A 24,439-nucleotide genomic window follows, 5' to 3' on the forward strand; every position below is an offset into this window, starting at 1 on the left:
TAAATAAATGACATCTACTTTCCTTGTCATGAGTATTACTATATCAAAATTTTGTTTGTTCAGCCTAGTAAATAAATGATTTAATTATGTTTTATATTTTGTTTGTTTCTAAGGCTAAAAGAACAAATAAATACATACTGTCTGAAACACACAAGATCCATAGTGAAAGCTTACAAAGTGGCTGAAAAAATGAAAGCCTGCTTTCATATTTTTTTTTTCTTAACTCTGTACTCTAGCTTGAAGAAACAATGAAATTAAGCTCAATCGAATTTATTTAGTAAAGTTCACCTGACACTTTAAAGACACATCTTTGAGTTTAATCTTTCTAACTCTGGGCCTGGCCCTTTGAGACTCTTACCATCTTTCACATGCCCCCTTTATGTAGAGAAAAGAGAAAAAAAATGCATGAGACAACTGTGAAATATTTTGCAAGATTTTAATATTACTTAAGCAAACTTTCATTCCCTTTGTTTAGCGGCCAGCTGTAGCTGACACAAATATATAGCTGCTAGCTGCTAGCCCGCCCTCAGAGCGAGATTTTATATAAGGATTTATTTATGGCTAATTTCTTTATCTTTATATTGAATATCATACTTGGTAGTATCTTTCAGCTTGTAATTATTTTTGCTTCACATCAAAGAACAACATTAGAAATTAAAGTCCATTCACTGTTTTATATGATTCATAGCCTATGCTGCAAATCTTATAAAAGATGCTCATTTTTCTTTCTTTTCCAGATCCCCTCTCCTCTTCCTCTGTCCCTGCACCCGTCTAACCCCACTTCATTCACAGGGCTCAGTACTTTTGGTATTAGTAAATCATACTAATATATATTAACAATATATACATATCAGAGAAAGAAACATTTTCCTGCCCATCATCCTGATCCACAGTCCAAGGAAACCTCAGTTTCTTTGCCTCTCGGCGTCGTCTTTTAAGGCTGGATTGTTTATGTCGACCTCCTAAAGTGCTTGCTGAATAAGAAAGACGCACTTGGTACCAAGCTGCCTTTCCTTTCCTTGGTGTGGAATCCTATAGCACTGTGGAACTTATAAATAATTGAGTTATTTTTAAACCACTGGATGTTTTCCAGTCACTCTATTTCACACTGGATTAATTATGTAAGAAAACTGAATTGTTCCTCACCAGTGTTACAACTTTTAAAAACAACATGCTGTTTAAATTCAGGTTTGGCAACTCTGGCCCGAAACCCCTCAAATTTATGGCACCACACCCATAGCATAATAAAACCTTTAGTGGTCCTTTGTCTTTTAGCTTGCCTTCTATTTTTTCTCAAGGGTGTTTTATGCTGGAAGATGCAAACAAAAGTTGTCCAGATGTTATTTGTATCAGAGCAGGATTTCAGTCCAGCTATCTGTGCTTGCAAATGTTTATTTTAATGGGTTATTGTGCAATCTTGCTATGTAGACCTTCATGGCCTTATATGCATGTTCTCAGCAATGCCAGGACATTGTTTTTTAAAATATATCATTTTAGTCCAATTGAATGATTACTAGTCACTAGGGGAGCAAAAAATGTAACACCTGTAGAAACACAGAGTATATTTTTGCCAATGCCCCTATGTTGACACCGTGCAAACTGCCTGATTATGAAACCATGACCAATGGGCTTTAGGTAAGCAGGAGGAAGGTGTGGTCCAAGCCCTAGCAACAGTCCAGCCCTGGGACAAAGTTACACAGTTACTGGGCTGCAGTAAACATACCAAGGGTGTCGAAAAAAAGCCCAGCTGTTGCCCCATGCAGTTTGATGGAATGAAAGAGGAGCTTAGCTAAATCACCATAGTGTAAGCTGCAAGTTTATTTTAGCTATTATAACAAGCATGGGGCTGGGCTTATTATTCATTTTTAGAATTCTAATAAAATCTTAACTGATGTCTCCTTGATACTAAAGTAAATTGTTTACCCTATATCTAAAAACATACATTATGTCAGATGCACCAATTAGTGGTGGAGAATTTCTAGTCCTTAAAATAAATTTTGAAACTAAATTGCATCATACAGAAAAGGATTTGGTTTTCCAGAAAGTGCTAAATTTTAGAGCTACAAGTTTTCTCTGATAATTTATTTAAAATCAAAGGATGTTTCTAGTACACATGTGAAGGACACATTTCACATTCTCTGCTGTTGAAAAAAAAAAAACACCCACTTTGAATTTAATCTCGGCTTTAGAAAGGACCCCTAAGAGGAAAATTATTTTAAGACCTGTTACATCAAAGACTTATCAGTCACACTAAAGATTTCACTAGGCATTTCATTGACTTTTTAAGTAAAATATAAATATTTAGTTGAAAATAAAGCAGAAGATAGTCTTTTTTTTTTTTTTAAGATCTTATTTATTTATTTGACAGAGAGAGATAGCGAGAGCAGGAACACAAGCAGGGGGAGTGGGAGTAGCAGGCTTCCTGCCGAGCAGGGATTCCGATGTGGGGCTCGATCCCAGGACTCTGGAATCATGACCTGAGCCGAAGGCAGACACTTAATGACTGAGCCACCCAGGTGCCCCAGAAGATAAGTCTTTTTATAAGTCAGCTTTGAGGTAAATTAAATGTTGGTGTAGTTTCGTAGATACAAGCAGCCCTGATAAAATTTGGTGATCCAGAAATTAGTATATGATGAGGAAAACAATTTTTTAAAACTTTGGAAAGAAATTGATTTTAGGTTATTTCTTACGATAGTATGTATGTGTCAATCAACATTGATTAATAACACTCTCCTATATTTGTCTAATAGTTTATCATCTAGAAAGTGAACATTAACACATGGCTTTACAGATTTGGATAGCTTATATAGTGTCATACTTTTATCACTCCCTAGAGTCTGAAATGTCCTCATTGCTGTCTTGTTCTTCATAGATGTGGACACAGTGCTATTTCTGTGAGATTCAGCCCCATGTACTCAAATGGCTTCTTGTTCATATGAATCAATGGCTAGCATAGGCAACCTATTAAATAGTCACATGTTGCATCAGTATTCTACAATAACGGATTTACATGAGATATTAACTCCCTCAATTTCTCTATTAAAATCATGTATAAGGGCAGTTAAATATGGCACATTTGGGGCTGAAAACAAGAGCACCAAAGAAGGAAAAATGTATGCTGTTGCTTTCCTTCTCTCGGTCCAGGAGGCTCTATCAGTAAAAAATCAGATAATCAGAATTCTTATGTCATATTTTGGGTTTCCCCAGAAGCCAACCCTGAGATAAGGATGTGAGGGCAAGCAGTTTATTTTGAAGGTGGCAGGAAAGAGATTGAGGGAAGTGAAGTCAAGCACCAAGGAGTGCTTTATTAGCCAGCTACCTCAGTGTGTGGCTGGCACTTGACCCTGCAGAGGACCTTCTAGAATATAGTGGGAGACACAGACCTCAGAATAATCCTATCCTAGAGTGAGAGAGCTGAGGTATTTATATACCACCTCCTTAGAGGCACCGCACGCAAGAGTTATTGGATAGACATGGGGCTGGAGGGGTGGAATGGAGGCAGTGGGGTGGCGTGTTACCTCCTAATATTTCTGGACTGCCACGAGTGCACAGAATAGCCTTCTTAGATCCAGGAATAAAGCCCTCAAGCACACAGATGCAAATGGGTGCAAGGAGAATTCAGCCAGATCGCACTGCAAAGTCTGCGGATGAAGATGGGATACCGTTCACATCTTGTTACATTTGGCAAAGAAGACATTCTATGATTTGGGTTTCTAATTAGCTTAAGATTTAATTAAAAAAGACTTTGATTCATGTTGCCAAAAATAACTCTAAAATATTTTAAAAAGTGTTCCCAGGTGAATTGCCTGGGGAATATGATAGATATCTTTCCTTGAAAGTTTGAGATTATGGGATCCTGTGGTCATAATGTCAATCATAATGTCTCAAGAAAGAATATTACCCAAGGTGTAGTCTGAGGTATGGGGAACAGAGATAATTTTGCACTCACCTCAAGGAAATGTTTCAGGAATTTATTCTGATTGAAAAACTAAAGCAAAATGTTTTGTGATTGGCCATGTTTTATTAAAAGTAGACTATAACAAGAAAATTAAAAATCCTAATTTAATAGAAAGATGTACAAAATTAATTTCTGTTAGTCAAGGTTTTATTATGGCTGCCAAAAGGAAAGCAGAGCCATTAATTCAAGAACTCATTCGTCTATTTATCCAGCGACTTTTATAAAATATTTACCAAGTCCAGAAAATTATAAAATGAATAACATGAAGGTGGGCCAGGCAGTGGTCAAAGTCTTTAGAGTAGTTGAGACTTGATACTGAAATTCTGCTTTGCTGCTTTCTAGCTAGGAGTCCTTGAGCAATTTATCTTAGTTTTTGAGTCTCAGTTTTGTCTTCTGTAAAATAAGAGTAGATAAGTTGAGGAATTTAAGGAGATTATGTTTAAAATGAGCTTAAGAGCATTGCTGGCACATACGAAACACTCACTGATGTCATTTTCATAAACAGTGGTAATGGGAATGTTAGGGTTGCTCCCAATCGGCTAAAGGGGGCAGGTGTACACACTGTAATGCAGGGCAAAATATGACAAGTGTTCTGCAATCACAGAGGATGAGCACAATTAGAGAAATGTCTTTTGAGATATATAGGTGGGTCCTGGAGGACAAAAGGGTTTCTGAGAGATGATTTTATGAGTCAGATTGAAGGGGTGAATGTAAGTCAAAGCACAGTGTTCTAAATGGACCTGGTGTGTCTGGAATGTTTGAGTACCTACGGCTTGAGACACAGAGCTCACGTATTTATCTCTAAATGCTGGATGGTCCCATGCTTCAGTCCTTGGACTCCCCTTTCTATCTACCCTCATTCCTTTAGGTGATCTTATCTATTCTTCATGGCTTTTATACTATCAGTTCACTGGTGAACTCCAAGTTTAAGTCGAAGAACGCTAAATGTAGGTTTCCAGATAAGCCCTCCTCCCTGAACTTCCTTGTGCATTTCTGCATAGCCACTGGGATATCTAATGGGCATCTCACGGTTAACATGCACAAACCCAATTCTTTATGTTTCCTCCTGGAGTTTGCTTGTTTCCCCTATAACCTTTCACAGCTCTGGTAATGGACATACCATCCTACTAATCATTCAGACCCCAGCCATGGTGTCCTCTTTCATTACTCTCTCTCAAAGCATACACCTACTTCATTATCAAATCTGTTGTCTCAGATTTGAAAATATATCCAGCCTATGACCTCTTCCTACCTTCTCTACTAATGCCATGCTGGTATCCCTCCTAGATGATTGCAATAGTCTCTCTAAACATGTCTCACTACTTTCTGCTGAGAACAAATAGCAGCAAGTTTAATCCTGTTTGAGTAAAGCATAGTGTGTTCCTCAGAAGACACTGAAAGCCCTCATTTCATCCAGACTAAAAGCCCACGTCACTACATATTCCAGAAGGCCCTCCATGATCTCATCTCTGTTATTTTTTACCTCACTTCTTTATTTCCCTCTTGATTATGTCATTCCAGTCATACTGGGTTCCTTGTTCAACAGATACAGCTTCACATTCTCATCTTGGGCCCTTGGTTTACCTATCTCCTCTGTCAACATCACACCCACAGTTCATCTCCTGGATAATATCCTTACCTTCTTTAAGCTTTTGTTTAAAATTCACCTTTCTCTCTGAGGTCTGTACTGACCACCCTATTTAATGCTGTCATCTGCACCCCTTCACATATGCTCACATCTTTTTCAGAATGAGTCTGCTCTACCTATTTTTCCATATCCCTTGCTGCCTTATAACTCAGTGTATTATTTAGTAGTTTTATTTAATATTTATCCCTTCCCCTGGCAAGTAAGATACAGCACCAGGAGGCCTGTTGCCATTGTGCATTCTGTTCAGATGTTTGCTGAAGGAGTGCTCCCACACATGTAGCTGTTCAAGAACAACAGAAGTGATGCTCTGTCTTCTTTCTTCTGAAGTGTGCTTTTCCTCCATTAACAGAAACAGTCCCTTCAATCCACAGTTCACAATATTCCTGATCATTTAAAAGATCTTGAATATAACTTCTGTATTTTTTACAGTTTCTCTCCATTGGAAACTAGAATATGATATGAAGTAAAGAACTGTTATTTATTCTATACTGTGGGAGATTTCTTTCTGAAAAAAATTATTACTGCTAGATACATATTAGGAAAAAAAACTAATAATGAGTAACTCCAATATGGTGAGAATTATATGTATTCATTAAAATTCACAATAGCCATGTGAATGGCTGTCTTCTTTAATGACTTGAAAACTAGAGATCAGGGAAATTTAGCAGTTTGCCAAGATTCGCATGGTAATTGGGGTGGCCTGGAGTCGCAAGCTAGTTTTTTTCTGACTCCTTAGCTCTTATTTTTCATTGGCCACCTTGATTTGATACATGAATCTCTATTGTGTAGATATGAGAAAAGTAAAAAAAATGCACACATGTCTCTGAATCCAACAGGTGAAGGATAGATGATTTTTAATAAATGTATGTTTTCATCCAAGGAAATTTATCATATTTTTATTTTTTTAAAAGACTTTATTTATTTCTCAGGGAAAGAGAGAGCACGAGCTGGGAGGGAGGGGTAGAGGGTAAGGGAGAAGCAGGCTCCCCACTGAGCAGGGAGCCCGATGCGGGGGCTTGATCCCAGGACCCTGGGATCATGACCTGAGCTGAAGGCAGACGCTTAACGACTGAGCCACCCAGGCATCCCTGTTTTATTTTTAATACTTATCTTGCTTTCAGGCCACTGTGCATTGAACAGCTCCATCGATGTAGAGAAGACTTCATTTCAGATAAAAAAGATGCTGAGATTAAGCATCCCTGTAGAAAAAGCCAACTAGTAAGTTATACTTTACTAATTATTCTAAAGAGGTTTGAACTGTCATAACTGTAGTGTACAGCTACATGGTACGACACTGTTTTTTTCAAAAACCTATTTAAAGTAGCATCTCATGATGTTTACTGACTAAAAGCGATCTTTGAAATATTTTTAGTTTCGATACTTTTTTGATTTTTTTTTCCAAACTTTGGTCTGAGTTTTCACAAGAACATTCTTTTCTTACATCTCGTATCCTGTTTTTAAGCAAAATACTGTTTTTTTTGTTTTTTGTTTTTTGTTTTTTTTGGGTGATACTTTTCTCATTCTGTTGAAGCTAATGTTCATGATTTTAAAAGTTCCATTCACTCTTTTCTTAATTTATGTTTACTACATAGTGAGGCAGAAGCATCTGTTTAAATTTGTCTTCACTGATTTTATTTTACATCTTCTAAACCCAGATTACTAATTTGTGTCATTTTCTTCACTCTCATCTGGAGAAGTCTTCTTTTCCTTTTCCAATGCAGTAAGTAATTCTTGAGGAGGAAAAAATTTCAAGTTCATTTAAGACAAAAGAGATTTTGTGTTTCTCATCTCTTTTGTTCCTGATCATTCATCAGCCAACAACGAAGAGATCCAGCCCACAATCACTTTACGCATAAACTTAGAAGCAAAAAAACTTACAAACGAAAGGATCTCTTGTCCACAGAAGAAAGTCATATTGTCCATTTCTCTCATTTTAGAAGTGAGAAAAGTGAGGCCGAGAGAGTTTAAGTGGCTCCCTTAAAGACGTGCTGCTAGAGAGTGCCTGCCCCAGAACCAGCTTTAGGACTACCAATTTTGAATTCTCAAGTATTCTATCTTATGATTTAGCTTTGCTTAGTTTTTGAAAGTAGGGGATTGATGCTGTAAAGAAAACTTTTTACTCCTCTGTCACAGAAGTATAAGGGCATCAATATTCTAACTAAAGACTTATTTTCATTTTTGGTGTTTCCGAAATTTGCATGTTAACACATTTTAGTCTGGGGCAGCAAAAACATATTTTCTTCTGAAACTTCAGACTTATTTGAGAAAGTTAAACTCTGAAAAGAGAAACCCATTTGGTCATTTTCAAATAAGATGCAGTGTAACAATGGATGTGCCTTTTCTTCTTTTTATCTGCATATGTAGTAAATAAACATGATGGTTAGTTTCATTTGCTTTCCTCTTTACACCATACTGCAGAAAAGAGGCAAAAAAAAAAAGATTTCCAATGAGATAAGTTTGCTCATCCTTCGTTTATCTTCTGCAAATGAGCATGTATAAAACAGTCCACCTACTGTTCTAGTTGCTGCAGTTTAATGCACTTCCACTGAATAATCCTGTTAACCTAACCTTCAATTTGCTGCGGCCTGAACTCTGAATTACAGTTTACGAACATAGTTTAACAGCTGGTACAAGGGCTTCTTTTGAATTTTTAATCATATGAATTAAAGATTGCTAGAGATGCTTTTTTAGACTTCTCTTAGGAGTGATCTAATGTATAGAAAGTCAAGTATAGAGAAGCCCAAGGGAATTGAAACACAAAGGTACTAGGCTTGGAGACAGAAGGCTGCACACTCTGTTCACCAGATTGGGATAGCAACTGCAAAGCATTCATTAAATATTGCATCTTAAGCAACCATAACATCATCAAATACTGCACTGTCTTCATATGTACAATACATATTTTGTAGTTACCTTCAGATAGGCACTAGTCAAGCAGAAGTGAGCATATATTTAAAAGACCCATTATATCAAAACCTTAAATTGGTCCAAGGAAAAATCAGAAGAAGTTAATCAATATACTAACGGATTATTTGATCATCATTATAGAATTTCCTAAAAACATCAGTGTTTTGCAACTGATGAGATTTTTGTGAAATTTAGTGTATGCTGAAATTAAGTTAGTGGGGCATGACCAACAATTTTTAAAGAATAAAACGGGATAGAATAGAAAATGTCAGAATGCATCTCATTTAACATAAATTATCGTGTAACATTTTGTGTTAGCTATGTGTGTTTGTGAGTGTGTGTGCGCTGCATAAACTGGTTTGTTGTTGTTGTTTTCTCCTGTTTAAGGACAGTTTAAAAAACACTGGCACAGGATAGATAGTTAAATTAAATTTCTACTTCCAAAATTCTTATTATTCCCACGCACCTTCTTAAGAATATATCTAGCACATATAATCAGGTATATATGGAATAATAATAATAACACACCGCAAAGTTCAATTTTCTGGTAACTTCAGAAAAATGCCCCAAATATGGCAATTATCAATAAGTTATTGATATCACCTTATATCAATATATAAGGTGATATAAGGTCACCTTAATGATATATATATCATATGATATGATATATAAGGTATAGATATGACAGATATATAAGGTCACCTTATATCAATAAGGTGATATGACAGGGGAAAATATTTATTATTAGCATTTGTTGTTTTTTTAGCTATAAACATGTATGTGTGTGTATATTTTACTAAACCCCTTTTTCTGTGATTTATCCCAGCATGAGCTTCCTTACATGCTAAAAGTTACAGGGAATATATTCTGTACAACTGGATATATTCTTGCATATTATGTAAGAAGATCAGTGTTTGGGGTTTAGGATGTTGTTTTGTTATTTAATATTTCAAGTTTGCACAGCTTATAATGTGTAAGGACAACTGTTTATCTGTTAGAATCATCTACCAAAATGCAGGCAAAAGGGAGGTAAACTAAAAGCAAACCAACAAAATCAGGGCATTAACCGAAATAAATCATGAGTCTTCCTCATTCATAAATTTGTGTATCCTCGAATAGGTTTATTTCCCAGTATAGGCAACATAAGGTTGTCTGGTTGTCTAGACAAGTGCAGCCAAGCTTTCTCCTCATAAACATAAATGGTTTTATTGTATATATGTGTTTATTGTATACAATTTGTATCTATGTGTTTATTTTATGCCAATTCACCTCCTCTTTTCAAGAACAAGTAAGTATGTCTGTGAGAAGTTTGGGTCATGTAAAAATGATTTCAAAGGTTGAGGAAGATGATGTCTTTAGTTCTGTGGGATCAGTACAATTCTTCTCATCCGAACTGAGAATCTGCACTTGGCCCACTTAATTCCCTTTCCAACGTTGTCTTCATCAAGAATATTGAGAAGAGGGTGCCTGGGTGGCTCAGTTGGTTGAGCGACTGCCTTCGGCTCAGGTCGTGATCCTGGGGTCCCGGGATCGAGTCCCGCATCGGGCTCCCTGCTCGGTGGGGAGTCTGCTTCTCCCTCTCCTGCCCCCCCTCTTGTGCTCTTTCTCTCTCTCACTCTCTCTCTCAAATAAATAAATAAAATCTTTAAAAAAAAAAAAAGAATATTGAGAAGAGAAATTTACCTTTTTTGGTGAGTAAGTATAGGCTTTGTTTGCTCTTTTTTATACTTTAGTATGAATCAAGCAAAGTGAGATGAGAACAAAGCAATAAATGAAGATGGTTCAGTTCATCGAAAGGACACAGAACTGGCCCTAGAATGAGAAAATGCAAGGAGACACTGGATTCCGTAACTGATATTGCTCATTGTAGTGAGGCAGTAAGGCAAGAAGTAACGGAGGGGAACAGATTTGGGATGGGTTTTGAATACTTTTCTTACCATGTGATGAAATGGTTGCTTAAAGCAGCTGGCTGCATTTAATTATTTTTATTTCAATTTTATTTTTTTCTTAAATGCAGTTACTTCATAGACACACTTATTTTCCAACATCAGCTCCTGAGTAGTATAATATAGAATGCCTCATTAGCAATGGAAATGGGCTTAACTTTGTAGCAGGAATGTTCTGAATAATGTTTTTAGATGTGGAGGAAGCTAGCAAGGGAGATCACAGAACCTCTCTCTTCCCCCTGGAGAACTTCAGAACGGGTAAAAACTTATTATTTCACCCACAAATTTCACATACGTTCTGTCTTCATTTGCTGGTGCTGCTTGTACATCACGAAGGCCTCCCCAGCCCTTGTTCTTCCTTCTGCTTGCCTTTACTTGGAGATGCCGCGTGAGAAAACAGAAAAATGCCTCAGCTGGAAGGAGGATGTGGGTGCTGCTTGAGCAACCGTACTGGTATGTTTCTCTATCCACACTCTCCCCCAGGGTTTCCTCATTGTCCTTTAGGGGTTGGATTATTGCAGCGGTTTTCAATCAACAGCATCAGCACAACCTGGGAACTTATCAAAAACGCAAGCTGCTAGGTCCCTTATCAAGTCAACTGAATGAGAAGCTCTCTCCAGGGAAGGTTGGATTTCTGGATACTCCGATATGAAATGTTCTATTATATCATCCTGAGCAATGCAACCAAATGTCTGGAAAACATGGTGAAATCACCACCAGCAAAACAACTGCAAAAGCTGACCGAATTCCTTACCTGGCAGTGCCCACCGCTCAATTCGACACACATGTTTGAACATCAGGTGTCTGCTCATTCTTACTGATGCCAAAAGACCCAACTCATCCTAGGTGGCTCAGGTAAACGTTCATCTGTTCAGTCAACAAATATTGGTTGAATGCCTGGTGTGGGCCGTACACTGTGCCATGCACAGAGGATGTATATGAAGATAACTCTCGTAGGTCCATTACATCGAGTCCTCTGCAGAGATGAGAAAAGTATTTAGAGAGCTGAATCAGGAACTTTTTTTGGTTGCTGATGCCACCAAAAAAAAAAAAAAAAAACCTTTATATTTCCAATAGTTTACACCCTGCAGGTGGAAAAGCCTTTCCCACCAGAGAGGACGGTTACATCCCCCGATGCAATTCTCTCTGGCTGACAGTATGTTTACTAAGAATGCTATCTTTAGGGCATTCTAAAGAAAGGCAAACTACAGTACCAGAGAGCACAGCAGCTGAGATGTGTGCATGTGCCTCCAACTCCAATCTGAAGGGTGAAGCTGAAGCGTCGGCCGCAGCTGGAAGAATGGGGAGCAGAACACTGGAACGGGCAAAATGGTTATTCATTTCCTCTCTTGTGATCTTTCATATTTCATTTTTGTGAATCTCAATACATAGTTGAGACTTTTCCCAGATTCACAATCAACCCTGATTATCTTCCTCCTCTCTCCACTTTTCCCTTTTTAGTTTCTTGGAAACTGTTAGAGGAAGAAGATTAAAAACTATCTGGCATGGAACATTCTTGCTTTTTTTTTTTTTCCTTTTTAGATCACTTAGTATTTGTCTAAGAATTGAGAAAAAGAGACAAAGGAGAGAATAAGGCCGAGGGATAGGAGAGACAGAAAATTGTGTTTCTCTTCAAATATATTTTTCATCTCTGACTTCACATAAAAATTTTGCAGTGCATTCAGTCGTAATATTTACATAATTTTAAACGGGTAGTGATTCTTTTGGTGACAAAATTATTATACAGTGTTAATCCTCTCTTACGCTCCCATGGTTTGGTAGCTTTTTATTTTTCTCAGGATTTAGTATGTGTGGACAATTCAATTCGAGTGAACAACCAGCAACAGTTTGATTGATTGAAGCCGCTCCTTTTTGCTGACCTGAGCTCACCTGAGCTTCAACTCTTAAATTCTCTACAATTGTTCGAAACCCATATATGAAGCCAGCAGGATCCACATAATAGTTGAGAGCATAGCCAGTGCAGGACCTTGAGAGGCATAGCAGGTTATAGCCAAAAAGCTCTACCTGCCTCAGGGCCATTGTCTTCGTCCTGAACAGAAGTTTTTGGTGGTCAGCCCCAAGTCCTACTCAGTTAAGAAATTTATCAGTAAGGGCGCCTGGGTGGCTCAGTTGGTTGAGCGACTGCCTTCGGCTCAGGTCATGATCCTGGAGTCCCGGGATCGAGTCCCGCGTCGGGCTACCTGCTCAGCAGGGAAGCTGCTTCTCCCTCTCCCGCTCCCCCCTCTTGTGCTCTTTCTCTCTCTCACTCTCTCTCTCAAATAAATAAATAAAATCTTGGGGGCGCCTGGGTGGCTCAGTTGGTTGAGCGACTGCCTTCGGCTCAGGTCATGATCCTGGAGTCCCGGGATCGAGTCCCGCATCGGGCTCCCTGCTCAGCGGGGGGTCTGCTTCTCCCTCTGACCCTCTTCCCGCTCGTGCTCTCTGTCTCTCATTCTCTCTCTCTCAAATAAATCAATAAAATCTTTAAAAAAAAAAGAAATTTATCAGTAAATTAAACATAAGTTAAAATTATGTGACTGCTTTGCAAAAACAAAAACTTTTAAGTCATGAGGGAGAGTGACTATAACACATATAGATTCAGAATCTCTCTCCACAATGCTCTGCAACCCCCCCACCCCCACACGCAGATGCTAACAGATATTGAAAAATGCTAAAAGTCTGGAACAATGGGGTGACTCCAGTATGATTATATTCATTAGGGATAATTGTTAAGGCCTGAAACTTGGATTCAGAAACAAAATGCACAAAGGTAGGACTGAGGGTGATATGATTTAGCGAAGACAGTTGTGAAAGAGACTGAGACATTTAGTTGACAATGAGCTCAATAGGAGTCAACAGAAATGTGGCTGCCAAAAAGGCTGATGGGCCCTCAGGCTGTATTAATAGAAGCACTGCTCTAGAATAAGGCAGATAATGGTGCAGCTCAACTTGAAGCTGCACACACAACACCCAGAGAGTTCAGTCAGCCCTGCGGGATCCACGTGGACCTGTTTGCAATGAACTGTAACAAGGCAAGTAAAGGCAGTCAAGAATTACCACATATGAGCAATAGCCACAGGAAATGAAATTTACCTTTGGAAAAGTCTAAAGAAAAGTACATGTGCCACGAAGAGCAGACTTGTCAAAAGAGATTTGAGTTATTCTTCATGATCAAGAAGAGAACCTCTTCGTAGAACCTTAGAGAGATAAGCTAGAAATAATCTAGGCATTACAGTCCAGACAAACCTGGCATGGCTTTCTGGCTCATTGGGCTACTCTATAAACTTGAACAAGTTTATTCTTCTCCTGTTTACTTCTATTTCCATATTCGTAATTTGAGGGAAATACCTACCTTATAAGATTTGATATTGAGGATTAGAAATAAGGCATTCAAAATAGCGCAGTGCCTGTCACCATATGTGCATAGAATCTGCAGCAGCAATAAGAGTCAGAGATAGCTAGAGGATGATGGACAAAATCGGGAAGAAGTGAATAAAATTATGCTTATTAGAAAAGGTGATGAGGAAGGAAATATAGAGTTGAGAGTGGATGGGGGATTAATCAAATAACCTGTAGGGTTTCTTAAGATCCTGAGAGCTATGAAAAACATCTTTTTTTTTTTAAAGATTTTATTTATTTATTTGACAGAGAGCGACACAGCGAGAGAGGGAACACAAGCAGGGGGAGTAGGAGAGGGAGAAGCAGGCTCTCCGCTGAGCAAGGAGCCCGATGCGGGGCTCGATCCCAGGACCCTGGGATCATGACCTGAGCCGAAGGCAGACGCTTAATGACTGAGCCACCCAGGCGCTCGAAAAACATCTTATAATATAGCAGTATATATAGAAAAAGAACACATTAAAAAATAAAACTAGAAGAACAGTCATTCTATGAAGAGACCTAGGCTTTTTTTTTTTTTTGGTCTCAGGTGCTTTATAAACATTTAGAAAGAACATCTTTTCCTTTAAATATCAGAAACTTCTTAAAAGGAATTCAGAAAATAATAAAAGTATCATTTCATAGGGACCAGTGCTGAGATGGGTTAAAATTATCAGGAGCATTATAGAACAACCTTTCTAAATTCTTTGAATAGGTAATATATTCCATAGTTCAAAATCAACCCTTCTTACCCGATTAAAATCCTGTGTTTTTTGTTTGTTTGTTTGTTTGTTTGTTTGTTTTTAGTACTCTGAGGATAGAATTCTTGAAGTCCTGCTGAGAACATTGTATACATTGTTTTCTTTCATAGAGGCTTAAGTCAGTTGACTTGTAATAGGACTTGCACCTTCCATATCTATTTCCTTTCTTTTTAATTAAGAAGAATGTAAAATGGGGGCATCTGGGTGGCTCAGATGGTTAAGCGTCTGCCTTCGGCTCAGGTCATGATCTCAGGGTCCTGGGATCGAGCCCCACATCAGGCTCCCTGCTTGGCGGGGAGCCTGTTTCTCCCTCTCCCTCTGCTGTTCTCCCTGCTTGTGCTCTCTCGCTCTGTCAAATAAATAAATAAAATCTTTAAAAAAAAAAATAAGAATGTGAAATGTATCTGGGACAAAGCATGTTTCAAGAATCTCCTTTTAAATTATGTTCTAAAGCTACTTGTAATATTAAAAAATTTTCCACTTGTTGCAATTCCAATGTTACTTCAAGAAAACTTGCCCACCAAACCAAGCTGCTCAGGAACATAACCCAGGGTCTGTGTGTGGAAGGCAAGTCATTCAGTAGGCACTCAAATCCCTAATAAAGGGCTCTCTCTTTTTTTTTTTTTTTTATAGTTCCTTAAAATACTAAAGAACTATATAGTCATGGGGCTATATACCATATCTCCTTCGTTCATGAATATATCCTAACACATGCTCATAGTAGTGTACACTAAATGTTTGCTAAGAAATGAACAAATGAATGACACTGTGTATATCAGTGCTTTTCAAACATAGTTGCACATTAGAATCACTCAGGAAGCCTTTTAAACTGGGGTTGCCTGAGCTCACCCCAGAACAAGGGAAAACAGAAATTCTCCAGGCGTTGATATTTTTCAAAAGCTTCTTAGACAATTACGTGAAGCTAAGATTGAAAATAGCTGTATTAAATGATCATGTTTGTATTCTTCAAATCTCTCATCTCTTTCAAAGTCACACAGACCACCTCTTCTTCATATATCTGATAAGGGGTGCTAAGGTTTGGTATTCCCCAAATCACAGTCTTTACATTTATACCTTAGAATTTTCAGACAAGCTATTTTTTTAGCAGTTAGATTAACTAAATAATATAAGTATTTTATTAAGAGATTATGAAACTAGACACTTATTTTGGTTTGATATGCAATGGTTGCATTCTTGGGAATTTTAGCTAAGCAAAACAGACCTTAACATTATTTGTATTTTAATTTTAAACTAAAAAAATATATAAAAGTGGATAGGTTCCATATACATTTCTTCATAAGGACACTTTTTTTTTTTTAATTTTGTTTACTGATATATCCCATCCACCAAGAACAGTGCCTAGCATATAAAAGTTACTCGATGAATGAATGAATGAATGAATGAATGAATGAATGGGTGAGTGACATTTCTGCCCTTCATAGAAAGCCATGCTCAGTCTAAGTTCACAGAGCTAGAAATCACAAATGTAAGGGCATTTACCTCAGAGAACTTTCAGCTGGCCTGAAGAATATTTTAGAAGAAACTACCTTATCAATACATTTAGGTTGGGCATGTTCTCTTCTAATCCACACAGATCCCTAATTTTTTATTATTTATCCTTAGTCTGATTCATGCAAATATATTTTTTTTATTTAGGTTTTACAGGCATTTGAGTATGTAACTACTCTACACAAGTGTTTTTCATTTTATGGTTCCTGGACCAGAAAAATGAGAATCAACTAGGTGCTCATTAAAAATGTAAATTCTCAGGTAATCCGTGGGTTAACAAGTCTTTCCTGGTGATTCTAATACACTGTAAAGTTTAAGAACAACTACGGATCGGAAGGCATTGCCTGATAACATCTTTTAATTCATGCATGCCTTGCAACACCACCACCACCACCAACAAAACAAAACAAATATAAAACGTATTTCTATGCCCCGTCCCAGATAATACTGACAGAGTCAGAATCTGTGGGATCAAGCACCATAATCTGGGGTTTTAATTAGACCTTCCCTCCCTAGCCCCTAGAACAGCTCTTTTGAAGTCAGGCTGAGAGGGTCCAAAGATTAGCATTCAGGGACCACTTGAATTTAGCTGTGCAAAGCTGGCCAGTAATCTTTCACGCTTCGTCAGTGAAGGAAGCCTTAAACATGGTGGGGGGGCGGGGTCACACTATAGCAATGGACCCCAGGGCTTTCATCACCATGAGTATTGACTCCTATTTCCCTTTCTTGATTTTATGTAAACTTTAGGTTCTCTTCCTGCCTTTTGCTAACTTTCCATCTTGGTGACATGCTTTATACTGGTGAGCTATTTCTCTGGTTCGATCCTAGTAGAAACCAATTAACTGTCACTCACTTGGTATCCCTCAGGATAATGGCACTAACGCTGCTGCCCCTTATTTTTTTCTTGTCTCCATTTCCACTTTATACTTGTGCAATGATCTGCTTAGCATTATAGTTATGACTTTTACTTTTCCACTAAAATGTTGCTAATTCGTATAATTCATTATTTTGGCAATGGATTTCTTCTATAATCTAATCCCTGGCAAACTTTCCACATAATCATCGTTCTAAACATTGCCCAAATATGTAGATCTTCGATGGCACATGGAATAACTAAAAGTAAGCTCTTTCACCTCTTTCTCATATGGCTACATGTTCCTCATTACTGAATGCTACTCATGAGGACCACACCTCTTGTGTAGAGTCTAAACAATATCCAGAGAAGGCTGTGACGGTATTCCTAGTTCCAAATAGTCATTCTTGAAAGAACCCAAATGGTGCTCATATTAGGAATAAAATGAAAAGAATGACTATAAAGAAACCCTGCAAAGATTATGATAAAGCCATTTGTAAAGATATCATTGGTATGTTTTTTCTCAAAGAATAAATATTCAAAGAAGGCTATGACTTCCCTTCATTATAATGCCTGATGCAAAGAAAGCAAACCTCCACAATGTAGTAGTATTTATATACAAATAAAATTGGTCTTCCCGATAAAATAGCGTATTTGACTTAACACTGCAACAGAGGCAATAGAATCACTATATAAACTTTGCAAGAAGGAGCTTCTCTCTTCTTCCATCTTTCATCTCTTAAATTCCTGTGGGGCAATGAGTGTAACATAAAACAAAACACTTACTGGTGAAAGCAGAAGAGCCGAGACCTAATTCAAACAAGATAATTCAAATATTTGCATCACTTAAATAACAAAGTATCATTTTACTGGGTTATGGTTTCACTTATGTAAAATGATGAATATGGTTAGGATATGTAGATATAATTATTCAACATGATACATATGTATATGTATTATATAATAAGCTATAGGAATTAGGGAAATTGAAAAAGTTATAATAAAATAACATGCAATATATTTTAATTCTGTCTTTTGGTTTTTAATGAAATCATGGATCTTTAAACCTATTTTTATGTTAAAAATGGTTAATAGATCTAAAAAGTAAATTCTTCACAAGATGTTAATGGAGACCTTCAAATGGCCACATCTTTATGATATGTAAGTTTCAGTATCAGAAATTAGGTCTTGAAAAAAAAGGGGAATTTTATTTCTTTTCCTTTACATGTCTGATGCTGATATTTGATCATTATATTTTATTATTTTATAATAAAATAAAACTGTTGAGTAGTTATGATTCCTAAAATATTTTAATCTGATATATCCTGATTTCATTCAAAGTAGTACATTGCTACTGTTTTTATTTCCTGAGTCCCATGGTTAGAACAGAATTTATATACTCTTTTTTTGTTGTTAACAAACATTTATTAATAAACATACAGTAGAAAAAAGATATATATTGATGAGAGCTTTTCCTAAACTTGATTCTGGGAAAGGAGAAAGAGAAGAGGAGAAAGACAGAAGAAAATGAAGCCCAGAGTTCTGCATCTTAGTACTCTTCATACACTTGTCAATGTTCTGTTGCTGTTTTATATCCTTTTCTCTCTGTTGATTGTGCTATGCGTTCACTCAACCCTTCAAAGTGCAGCAAATATGATCTCGACTTAAAGGAAATTTAAGAAGTGCTGAATGGCTATTAAATCAGGTTAGATATGGAATAGAAGTTGCAGTGTGTCTTGTATTTTGACATTCCGCACAGAAATCTAATCCAGGTTGTTGCCTTTCAAATCAACACATTAGACACTGACTGCTACATGTTTAAGGAGCAGGCATGTTAAGAGCTAAGATCCAATGTAACTGCAGGAGATGTGGATAGATGTTAGGCCTGGTGGAATGTAGGACTCATGGAATAGCTCTTTTATAGGACTTATAGAGCTACCTGAATATAAGAACCTATTCTGTGTTCTATATTGCAAATAGCTAGGGGTAAAGTGTATCATAATGCTAAGACCTTTTGTTATAAATGAATGCCTTAAAAACAAATCAAAAGGAAAGATAACCTTTAATCAAGTGAATACAAGTGCCTATCAACCAGATGATACATGTAAATGGAGAGATAGACAAATCTAAGTCTCAATTCTTTCCACAAAAGTTCATAATTTATTAGGGAGAAAAGAATAACATGATGTTAAAAAGAATATATATAGATGTATGTATCTGTGTGTGAATACTATATATGTGTAAATTCAGTGCTATCTTGTATAATATAGGCAATACATGTTATTAGAATTCAACAGGTTGAATTGTGTGCATTGAAATAGCTCCACTGAGGAGGTAGGACTGTAACTAGATCTTTAAAAGAGAGTAGTATGTGAATAGAAGGGTGAGTATAGGAGCAAGATGATTGGACATTCCTAACATGAAAAAAACAAAATAGAGCTTTTGGGAAAGTATGGAGGATAGACCTGACCATCGTGGCCTTTGGGACCATATTGGGTGGAGTGGGTGGAGGGGAGGATTGATGCTGATGTAATTGGAAGGCATACAAAGATGGATGCTGAAAATCATACTGTGCCTACCCTCTATTCCTTGGGCCTGGACTAAGAGGGATAAATTCTACTCTAGTTCCTATTGACTTAGTACAGGGAGGCAAAGTAATATTTTCATAACCAAAAGAACTGCATGTACAATTAAAACTGCTTCTTGTTTAGGTGTCATCTTCGCTTTATGAAATTTCACAACCTTATGATAGATCTGGAGTAATGAAGTTATGATAAGCAGTGTAATTTTATTTATTTACTTATTTTATTTAACAGTGTAATTTTAAAGTAGAAATGTTTAAGTCAGATCTGCATGTACAGGTTTCCCCCACTCTCCGAAAGTAGAGTGTTTCTATGAATCTTTAGTAAGCTGAAATGACATAAAGCAAAGAAGCAATTACCATTAATTTATATGGAAACATTTCTAAGCATTTCCAGACTAAAAAAAATAGCCTCTCTCAGGCTTTTCTGATACCTTTGGACACATCTTGCTAACAGATGAACAAAATAAGTTGAGATAAAGCACAGATGCTCACAGACACAGTTTTCACATACTTTTCAATATGTGAAGAGAACATTGTACATTCTTTTCACATTGTATGTTCTTGGCTCCTTTGTTGTGAATTAATTGACCATATATGCATGGGTTCATTTCTGGTTCTCTATTCTGTTCCATCAGTCTTTGTGTCTGTTTTTAAGCCAATACCACATTGTTTTGATCACTGTGGCTTTGTAATATACTTTGAAATCGTGAAGTGTGGTGCCTCCAGATTTGTTCTTCTTTCTTAAGATTACTTTGGTTCCTTGGGGCACCTGGGTGGCTCAGTCAGTTGGGTGTCTGACTCTTGGTTTTAGCTCAGGTCATGATCTCAGGGTCGTGGGATCGAGCCCCGTGTTGGGCTCCGCACTCAGCATGGAGTCTGCTTGTCCCTTTCCCTCTGCTCCTACCCCCGCCCCCTCAACATCTCTCTCCAATAAATAAATAAAATCTTTTAAAAAAAAAGAGATTACTTTGGCTATTTGAGGTCTTTTGTGGTTGCATACAAATGTTAAGATTTTCTGTTTATGTTCTCATCTTTAACAGTGATACAAAAATTATAAGAGAGTTTTAAGACCATGTTAGAATACTTAGGTTTCCTTAGGTAGCAGTTCTTCTTAGGATAAAGGGTAAAACATTTCTAAAATCTGAATCTGTTTGTTGATGGACAATGAAAAAGGGAAGCATGTACTACCATGTTGTTGTTGTTTAATTCGTCAGTAACAACACAAAAATTTCTGTATTTTAGTCAGTCCTACTGTGCAGAAGAAAAGAACCAACCTAAAGTCTGCCAACAGCTGCTTCTATTTTAATTGGAGATTTTCACAGTTGTTTGGAAGCAGAAGTATAAACTATGTGATCACCACAGGCAATTCCAAGTATATTTCTATTCCATAGGCTTCCTAATTGAGTAAGATTTTTTTTTTAACCTGACACTGACACTTTTCTTCACCAATATTCATATTTATGTTATCAGTACAAAAACAAATAACATTTATTTATTGAAATTTTTAAATTAAATTTACAATGCCAGATGCTTTATTTCAGCAAAATGAACTACTCTAATCTTTTGATTTTATAAATGCAAGAAAAATTGAACTATTAGAATTGTCATTTGAAAACATCTAATAAAAGGGGTATAAAGTTAACATCACTTAACCATTTGCAGAGTGCTGCCAATAAAGTCAATACATTAGCAGCTATTCTTTTCCCTTTTTTATGTGCACAAGAAAATTTTGACTTTAGCATGAGCAAAATTAGTGATTAATGAACATTAATTTGATCTAAATGAAAAGCTTTGCTTTTAGAGAAATATGAAAACCTACCTTCTTTAGCTACATTTGTTAGATAATCGTCTTTGGCATAGTCATCTATTAACAGCTACCAACTTTTGAAGTAGATGCTAATGCTTCTTGGAAAGAGTTGCATCTCAGTTTTTCATGTGTTTACTGATATCATTACAGTTCCTATAGTGGATAATGTCAAGAAGCATTTTGTGCAAGTTAAAAGTTCATCCTCCTTCTTGGCAAGCAGAAATTCAGTAACTAACTTCCCATTAAAAATATTAAAAAAAATAATTTATGTTTATTGCAAAAGGCCAAAAAAAAAAAAAAAGGCCACAAGACATAAAAGGAAGTATATATATTCAGTGGTTAAATGACTGAAAGGTGGAGTTCTACCAAATCTTCCCAACTTATTTGAACATAACTACTACTAATAATGGGTGCAAAATCTAGGGTGATGCTAACAGGAAGCAAGGACAACAAATGTGGGTTTGAACTCTCCAGATAACCCTGGGAACATGATCTCCCTTTCATAAGAGTCCATGCTATCACCTCTGTGCAGGGGTCCACTGAGTCATACATGGCTCAAATGAAAGCAGGATCACAATTTAATTAGCCACTTGTGTATTTTTACATAACTTATATTTTAATATTGGATTGTCTGTGTGGTGAGAAACATCACATTTTGAATTACTCAAGGGCTCCCGTGACTTTGTCTATATATTATAACCTATCTCCATCCCTGGTCACTCACTCTTCTCCATGCCATTGGCTGAGATACAAATAAGTTTGAGTATTTTGTGGTTTGTAAGCATGCCTGTTGCAAAGAGACTTAAAACCTTTACCTTTTTTGCTGTTTGGTATTCATATAGGATAAGGACAAGGAGATAGTGCTCATATGATCAATTAAGGAGTTAATAACCAAGGAAAGTCTGTCTGCGGCTAATGTAGTTTGAACATTATAAGATCATATTAAGTAATATTTGTTCTATAAACAAGGCATTGGCTAGGTTTTTGGATATCTGTAGTGGCTCTGGGTCAGTCTTGTTACCTCTTCAGCCGAATTTCCTCATCTCTTGAATAGCTATGCATGCTTCTTCATCTCTTAAGGAGACATTCATGATTATCTAAAAAGTCTAGATGGAATTGAGTCTATCAGGAGTATCAGTGACTTTAGGGAAAACATATTTGTTGTGAAAAACATGCTTCGGTCCTAATAAATTGTTAGCATGCTTGACCATTAACACCTTTAACATATTTTTAAAAATTTCTTTTTATCCCCAGCTGCACTGATGAGGAAACTGAAATATAGAAAATCCAGAGCAAATTCCACCAGGCCACACAGTGAGGTCTGATAGAGCCAGGAGAGACTTTATGAAATCCAGACTCTCGGGCTAATGTTCTATCAGCTAGACCTCCATGTGAGACTCACAAATGTAGGTAGAAATAGCTTTCCCTAAAATGCTCATGAAGCAAATCAGAGCAATGCTTCATTTTATGTGATTTCTAATTTGAAATGCAAACAATTGCCAATTTGTTTGACTTGTATTTATAATTATTTCCTTGTGAATTACTCATCACTAAATGCTTTATAAATATTTTCTCTCTTTCCCAATGTCTATGGAATGATTGTAGCATAGAAAATATTGGCTTTCGAGAACTTACTAATATCTTCTTTTCAAATAGCATGTATTTGTAAGATAGAATAAAAGCATTTTAAAGAAACAAATATTGAATTTGAATTTCCTCTCAGACAATGAGTCATCTGACGTGCTTATTAAGATGAATTGGTGGTGACATTTATTTAAAGGTATCCATTATATAACAAGTAGAAAGTAAAATATGTATATTTGAACTTAGTTGAACATAGCCTCATCCTCAGGTCCTCCTGATAGATTTTTTGACTGTACCAAGTTTGTGTAAGCTGAAGACAAAGCATTGTATACATAACAGAATCTGGTTTCACTTTTGCCATTAATGAAAAAAACAAGCTAGTGGTCATAACATGGCAGCATGCATCGTATGCTTACCATAATCTCAGAATTTAACTCTATATGAAGAACTGAGCCCTTAATGTCTCAGTTTTTTGAACATGAGACATGATTTAAAGCATTTTCTAAATGGTAAAATAAATACCCCTTTACTTAGAAACTTACCAAATTCAGATTAGAATACAGAATTAAGTAACCCGATTGAAAATATTGTTCTTATTCTGTTTGTAATCATTTGACTATCAAATAATTTTTAAAGAAGAAAGAAAAACAGCATTCCTCCCCATTTTTGGTCCTGGTTGCTACCAAATGACAATTGTATATGTGTTTTTCAGTCTTTGCTATGAAAAATTTGATATAAATTTAAAGCAGCCTGGATACCAAAAATCCAATACCCTCTTTTAAAAACAGAAATTTGAAATTGTTAAATATTAACAGCAATCCCCTTAAGCAAGAGAGAAAGGGGAACCATTAGAAGAAATTCAGAGAAAAGTAACACTCTTATTAAAGGGCTATGAGGGTTGATTTAGAAGATTAAAGAAAAAATGTCAAACGGAGAGCTGGATCTGTTGTAGGAAAATACCATGATAACCAAAGCTGTAGCACTAATATAAACAGTCTGAGCAGAGCAACCTTACATTTTGCTGTAACATTAGTAACATAGGGAGGAAGATGGCCCAGTTCTGTTTGCTAAGGTAAGTATTATTAAGTGCAGAATGTAGTAGGTGAAAAGCAAGTACTTGGCTTTAAGTATTATTTAAAATATCTTTGAGAAACACAGGGTGATAATAATCAAATGAATGTAGAACTTTGACAACTATTTATCTCAGTACCTACTCCCCCCACACCAAACCTTAAAACAGTAGAGTAAGAGCAACTTAGATACAAACGTCTCAACTCTATACCCCAATAGGGGACTCATTTTGTATGACTGACCCAGAAATGCACACAGAGGGGCAAGATAATATGAAGAAAAGGGTTGGGGGAAAGGAAAATGCCCATTTTCAAAGGAAAATAAAAGATTGTGTGAAAGGGGCACCTGGGTGGCTCAGTCATTAAGCGTCTGCCTTCGGTTCAGGTCACGATCCCAGGGTCCTGGGACCAAGCCCCGCATCGGGCTCCCTGCTCAG

The 24,439-nt window shown here is 36.7% G+C and overlaps 1 protein-coding gene and 1 long non-coding RNA gene across 15 annotated transcripts in view; one reads left to right on the top strand and one right to left on the bottom strand.

The window, feature by feature from the left end:
• Positions 1-24,439, top strand: part of LOC123839428 (uncharacterized) — a 280,569-nt gene that overhangs the window by 177,180 nt on the left and 78,950 nt on the right. For 10 of the 13 annotated variants that reach the window (XM_064586484.1, XM_064586483.1, XM_045868913.3 and 7 more), the window contains one exon: positions 6,728-6,824. The exons of the other annotated variants lie outside the window; for them this stretch is intronic. In XM_064586484.1, the coding sequence (XP_064442554.1) occupies positions 6,728-6,824 (97 nt within the window). The remainder of the gene's footprint in view (positions 1-6,727; positions 6,825-24,439) is intronic. 13 annotated transcript variants of the gene reach the window in all.
• The window catches only part of LOC123839430 (uncharacterized), a 157,852-nt gene that overhangs the window by 1,867 nt on the left and 131,546 nt on the right, over positions 1-24,439 (bottom strand). Inside the window, exons 4-5 of one of the 2 annotated variants that reach the window (XR_006789635.3) lie at positions 11,214-11,435; positions 3,519-3,641 (exon numbers count right to left, since the gene is read on the bottom strand). This is a non-coding gene — a long non-coding RNA (uncharacterized LOC123839430). The remainder of the gene's footprint in view (positions 1-3,518; positions 3,642-11,213; positions 11,436-24,439) is intronic. The other variant, XR_008505626.2, reaches the window with a different exon arrangement.

This window comes from Mirounga angustirostris, unplaced genomic scaffold, assembly GCF_029215605.1.
Source record: "Mirounga angustirostris isolate CCGP_5_RB_7025 unplaced genomic scaffold, mMirAng1.0.hap1 SCAF_3, whole genome shotgun sequence".
Lineage (NCBI taxonomy): Eukaryota > Metazoa > Chordata > Mammalia > Carnivora > Phocidae > Mirounga > Mirounga angustirostris.